This window comes from Austrofundulus limnaeus, unplaced genomic scaffold (genome assembly GCF_001266775.1).
Source record: "Austrofundulus limnaeus strain Quisiro unplaced genomic scaffold, Austrofundulus_limnaeus-1.0 Scaffold32, whole genome shotgun sequence".
Classification (NCBI taxonomy): domain Eukaryota; kingdom Metazoa; phylum Chordata; class Actinopteri; order Cyprinodontiformes; family Rivulidae; genus Austrofundulus; species Austrofundulus limnaeus.
The window spans coordinates 2294085-2300161 of NW_013952434.1; the positions used below are offsets into that span (position 1 = coordinate 2294085).

The following is a 6077-nucleotide window of genomic DNA, read 5'->3' on the forward strand; positions in this document are numbered from 1 at the left end:
GGTCTACCTATGCTGTCAATTACAGGCCTCTCTCATCTTTTTAAGTGGGAGAACTTGCACAATTGGTGACTGACTAAATACTTATTTTCCCCACTGTAACACGAAGATAATAACGAAGCCCATATTCAAGGTGTAATGTCCCTTTAGAGCCTTCACTACAGTGTTAAGCCCACTTAGCTAGAAGAAGGTTAATGAGATGAATCTATTGCATCTTCTCTGATATTTTCACTTCCTAGTCTAAAGAGCTTTCAGCCTTTCCCAGACTCATTGTTCATTTTTTWAATTCGTCTCACTTGGAGGTTCGTTTCGAGGTGATGCGTTCTCGCCTCTTCAGCACCGTAAAGAGAAATCAGGCATGAGCGGATGCTTCTGTGCTCCCGCTGGCTCAGGGTGGAAATATACGTCTTGTCTTGCTCTGCCCTTGGTAAGCACTTTTTGTGGGCGAGGCCACATTTCACCGTGCCCCCCGCTTGTTTCTGCTGAAGCGGACGGTGCTACATTATGGTGGGTAACCTAAAACGACCCGGAGACTGCAGCAGTTAGCAAAATATTGGGACAGCTCATGGGGGTGAAAAATGTTTGCAAGGACAAAGTGAAGACGATCAGCTGTCCACGTGCGCTTTATGAGTGTTGATAACTCACCTCTGCTCAACCTGCCTCCATCCCTCACTATCATAACGAGCTAATAAAGCAATTGGGACGATCGTTATTTGATTTATAGGACTGACTTTACGCAAACATAATGTGCAAGTTTAAATTAGACTGACTCGTCTCCAAGGTGTGTAACTCCAGATAAAAACAAAAAAGAGCTTCACTATTGCTAAAATTTGCCACTCAGCCAGGAGGCCTCGTTTGTTTTGTTTATGAGCAGAAAGTCAGACCTGTGCTGCTGTTGCTGCATTTCCTGAGTGAATCAGGTCAAACACAGAACGGAGGAGGGGTTTTTTTTTCACATGAATTTCAGATTATCTTGATATAAAAACTTGCAGAAGCATGTAGGAGGTTCTGTGGGAATTCTCTGCGCGGTTTATAAAAATACCAAAGACTAGTTTGTCTTGTATGAAATGCTTGTATTGGAAGAGACTCAGTGGTGCTTCACAATTCAGTGACGATGACTCAGAGGAAGAACCTGAATTTCTCTACATTGTTCACCATGAGATCAGCTTAAAGCATTTTTTTTTCTCAGAGGGTATCAGTCTTAAAGTTTTTTATGTAAAAATCAACCTTTTTTTAGCGTTATATCATGTTACAGTATATCATCCCTCATCAAAAACATACCCAGTGTTGCTTTGACTCATTCATGTTTGAGAAATCCTTGAATCGCCTGTGGCCATGTGGAGCTGCCTAAACCCTTGCTGGTACAAAGCACCGCCTATTTGTACCAAGCTCCTCCCCAGATCTCAATCTGCAGCCGAGCTCCCGCCCCACAGAGGCCCCACCTCCCCTGAAGCGTTGTTGTGAAGACGTGCTGAAGTGGGAGTATCAGAAACAGCAAGGGGTTAAAGAGGCAGAGGCCAATTTCAAGGCGTTTAGATAGAGGCTGTGTCCAAGGTCTGGGTCCTTTGAAGGACCTGACCTACCTGGTCTAGGTGGGCCAGGTCCTTAGTAGACTGTCAAATACCAGCAAAAAGTGGCTGTGAATTTGGACGGTCTAGCCTTTTGCTTTATTCCCGCCCTTACCCCAGAGTATGTCCTACCGTCTTGCAACCGTAACAACATTAAACAGAAGCAAAAATAGATCAAAATTTGCAAAGTATCAATTTTTTTTTGTTGTTGTTGTTGTTGTTGTTGTTGTTGTTGTTGTTGTTGTTATAAATCAACAAAATTAGCTTAAAGGCAGTCTGGAATGCGTTTTGGGATAAGGTGGGCTGAGAATAATCTTATCAGACCCATCCCTAAAATCGAGGTTAAAGGAGGACGTATTTGTGGGCCACATTAGAGGAGTCTTTGAATTTGGACAGCCTCCGGCACGGCGATGTGATGTTAAGTGGCCGACAAATTTGGCCTTCGGAGGAAGCAGACCCTGGATTTGGACACAGCCACACAATTATTCAAAGTCAATTTTATTTTTATATATAAAGAATTTCCAATGAAGGCAACATAAATACTTGATTGTGATGTAGAATTGAAGTATGTGCCTGGAAAATACACAATACCCCCCCCCCCCCTAAAAAGATTAGGATGTTTCTGGACAAAGAAACAAGCCGACAACAAGATTAGCTGCATGTTTCTATGATATCAGTTGCCCACAATGACTAGGCCTGGCTCCTGTCACTGTGTAGTGTCACAACAAGAGATGATCCAGGATTTACCGTTGCAGAGGGACATCTGGGCTGGACTTTGAAAAGCCACGATAACGTTTTTGGCACGGGCCATGTCATGCTAAAGCCCCCTCCGACACACCGCCGTCAGCCACAGTCTCGTCTCTGGGCACGCAGCGCCAAGGTCACGTCCACGCACACACAGGCTGCAGCTTATATCATCGCTTAATCAAGGGATCAAGGGTGACAGAAAACACAGACATTTGTTTATTTTTAGTTGGCTGCAAGAGAGACACGGAGCAGGATGTGTGCTGACGTGTTTCTGTGCGCGGCAGTTTCACCAGATGGTTCTTGTCATCTGTTTCCCAGCACCTGTGAATTCATTTGAACGGGACTGCTTCCACACTGGAGCGTTTAATATGGGGCAATACGGATACACTAATTTTACACGTTTTAACAAGAACTGCTAACACTCTAGATAAACAGTTGAAGGTAGATCCAGGTTTCTTATTATTTTGCAGATGTTGTGCTGAGGTTGTCCTTTTAAAATCAGTTTTTTCTTCTGTTTTAAGATCACAGATGTGTCCTTGCCAAACTACCTGGTGGCCTCCTCCGTGGGTCTGTTGCCCACGCAGCTCCTCAACTCCTACCTGGGAACGACGCTCCGCACCATGGAGGACGTCATTGCCGAGCAGAGCGTCAGCGGCTACTTTGTATTCAGCCTGCAGGTGAGCCATCGGGGACGTTAGACACGCTGGAGTCAGACACGACTAACCTAATATAAAAGAGGAAGTGTGGGAGCTCCGTCCAGCAAGTCTGTTTTTAGAGCTTCTTTTTTTTTAACAGTTTGTATTTGCATTGGTCTTTAGACAACTCCTGCTGATTTTCATGTATTTACACACAACAGTTTAAAATGTTCTTCAAGAGGATCTCAATATCTGTAAGCCAAAGTTAAATTTATTTCTTTAAGCTTTGATTCAGTTTCAAGCTCAGATCCTCTACTTTTAAACTTAAGCAATATTTTATAAACAATGTGTACACCTGAAGTTCCTTGTTAGTTTAAATCATGTCAAACTCAAGGCCCATGGGCCAAATCTGGCCCTCATTAACATTTTATCTGGCCCCAAAGGCAGTACTTTAACTGTGAAATAGTTTAACGGTTTCTCTTTATGTCCCTGGATTTAATGTATTCTGCTAATGACAGCTGGCAAACTTTCAAAACGAAAAAAAAAAGTTAGAATTCTTCAGTAATCTTTGCTTTTGGAGTGGAGAGAAAAACAGAACTTTATCTATTGCTGTATTAATTTCTTATTTTAAAGTTAAAGAATTGGATTTTTAGTGAGGGTTTTCTTTTTTTTAATCTGATTTATTTGTGATAAAATGTATCTGTAATAATTAATAAATCAGAAAAGGTGTTGGTAGTTGGAACTGATTGGCCACTACGATTGACAAGTGGGAGTGGGGATCACATTTGGCAATAAAATGTGGTCCGTTAGAGCTAAAACAAAGTAAATATCTGTTTAGCAGCTGTGTCATCTAGTGTAGAGGGAAGCTATCAGACAAAAATAACTTCTCTAAACAACTGAATTAATGTAAAAGCAATAATTCCATGAGTTTCAGCTCAATATGTATAAAACTAGCTGAATTGCAGCCATTTGAATTTATTGTTTTCATTATATTTGAAGTTTAAAGTAAAAAAACCCATCAGTACGCCCCTCTAAAGGTAAACTCTACACGTTACTCCAACAGTATTTGTGGGTTTCTGAGCCATCGTGGCAGCGGTGATAATTATTCCAAGCATTCTGAGAAAACAAGACGCAACACACCTGCTTTTGTCTTCTTGGAAACATATTTGTGTTGGCAAGGTGTAGCACTGGAAGTGAAGCGACAAACAGACCACACCTTGAAAAGGAAGTGACGTATTTTGTTAATAAATGACTGATTCATTTTTCAGGTTCAGCAAGTTTGTCGTACTGTTTCCTAACACAAAGGTCAAACCATCACAATGACTTACGTTTGCCTTTTAATTGTCATGCAAATGATTATTTTTAAACAGTGTACTAAGGTTATTAGCTTGAATATACACATAAAGCTAAAATAAACAAGTAGATGATTTAGTGGTGGTTGCATCAAATAAATGAACTCAGTTTTTTTCTGTCTGGTTATTTGCTTTTTGCAACCTTATCTGTGTCATCATTGTCAACCCAGCTTAAAAAAACATGTGTTCCTTTGATTATTAAAGTTTAAGTGCTTCATGAGAAATGGCTTGTTGCATCACCTGTCCACTCATGTGTCAGTAAACGATAGYAGAAGAAGAAGGCACCACCTGAAACCGTAAACACCTGTCGTAGCTAAAGCATAGAAATTGTAATATAGAAACATAAAGTCATTTCTATTTATCCCAGGGTTTTTATTAAAGGAAATAGATTTTTAGCAGCTTTGCAAAATAACTCATATTTTACAAACTGTAACAAACAAGCATTCACCTATCCCAGTGTTGATTCAAAATACTCTATAAACTAATGTGCTGTCATTTATTACATTTTAAAAATGGATTAAAACCAGGAAAATTGAAGTTCAGCCCGTTAAAGCATTGAAGTGGGGTTCTGTGGAAGAGAGATGCAAAAGCAATATCTTACCTGTTGTGGATGGCTCTTTGAATGCCATCTGCTTGGAGAAATAGGTTAATTTGACTGGAGCTAATAAGCTAACGGCTAGTGCATCATGTTAACGTTATTTTTTTAAATTTTTAAAAAAATTTTTTTTACCAAAACCACACAATGGTCACTTTTGTACATTTAATCTCATGGGGTTGTGTCGTTCAAACTGTGTCAGCAGAAATCTGTAGCATTTTTAATGTGGTCAGATGCACTTCCTGCATGAATTTAGTAAGATTTTACTGGAAAAACCACATCTAAATTGTGTTTGTATAAATGACAACAATAAGTAACACACAAAAAAAAAAAAATCAAGCCAACACCTGTCTTGCTGTCTTCCTCCACAGATCATCATCAGCATCGGCCTGATGTTCTACGTGGTCCACCGGGCTCAGGTGGAGCTGAACGCAGCCATCGCCGCCTGCCAGATGGAGCTGAAGTCGTCGCACATGAACGGCTCCTCGGCCAATCACGGCAGCTTCTCTTACCGCAGCAAGAGGGCAGCGGCTGGCAGCGACGCCTGCATCAACGTGGTGTGACGTCCCGCCTTCCTCGTGCGCCGGAGGCTCCCACCGACTCAGACTCTCGAACATAAGACTGTGAGTCCGGAGAGTTCTGGCGGCGCGTTCCGATCTGCCATTTGGGAAAACTGATTTTTTTTTTTTTTAGTTGTTGTAGTTTTAGACCCATGAGACCACTCACCTGTTGTTGAAACGGTGCAGTGAGAATAGTTTTGTGGTACATCATCGTTTCTTTTCTTTAATGAAGCATTTTTTTATATCTACTGTTACAGGAGATGTCAATGAAGTCCTGATGTTTAGAAAATCATGATAGGTGGTGTAAAACAYGGCTGCCTGCCGTCTTTATTCTGAATGTGCAATTTGGAGCTTTCTAGAGAACCAAGGAACTGATTTCTCGTCGCCGACCTATGCACCTTTATTCCATACAGTTCATTCTGTTCGTGTTTTATCGTGTTTTCAGGCGACCGTCTTCACTCAGTGCTCATTTTGAGCGAGCAAAATAAGGGCATTAAGAACACGGTTGAATCATTTTGCTTCACCTAATTTTTTTAGGTGTCTTATTTTTTTAATTTGTACAGAACACATCAGCCGACTTGTCCAGAGGTGGTATTATTATTATTATTATTATTATTATTATT

General features: G+C 40.9%; 1 protein-coding gene across 1 annotated transcript in view; it reads left to right on the forward strand.

Annotated features, from left to right (window-relative positions):
- The window catches only part of tmem64 (transmembrane protein 64), a 12859-nt gene extending 6797 nt beyond the window's left edge, over positions 1–6062 (forward strand). The window contains exons 4-5 of the mRNA XM_014005836.1: positions 2834–2989; positions 5266–6062. Coding sequence (XP_013861290.1) covers positions 2834–2989; positions 5266–5457 — 348 coding nt within the window. The 3' untranslated portion in view covers positions 5458–6062. The remainder of the gene's footprint in view (positions 1–2833; positions 2990–5265) is intronic.
- The last annotated feature ends 15 nt before the right edge of the window (positions 6063–6077 follow it).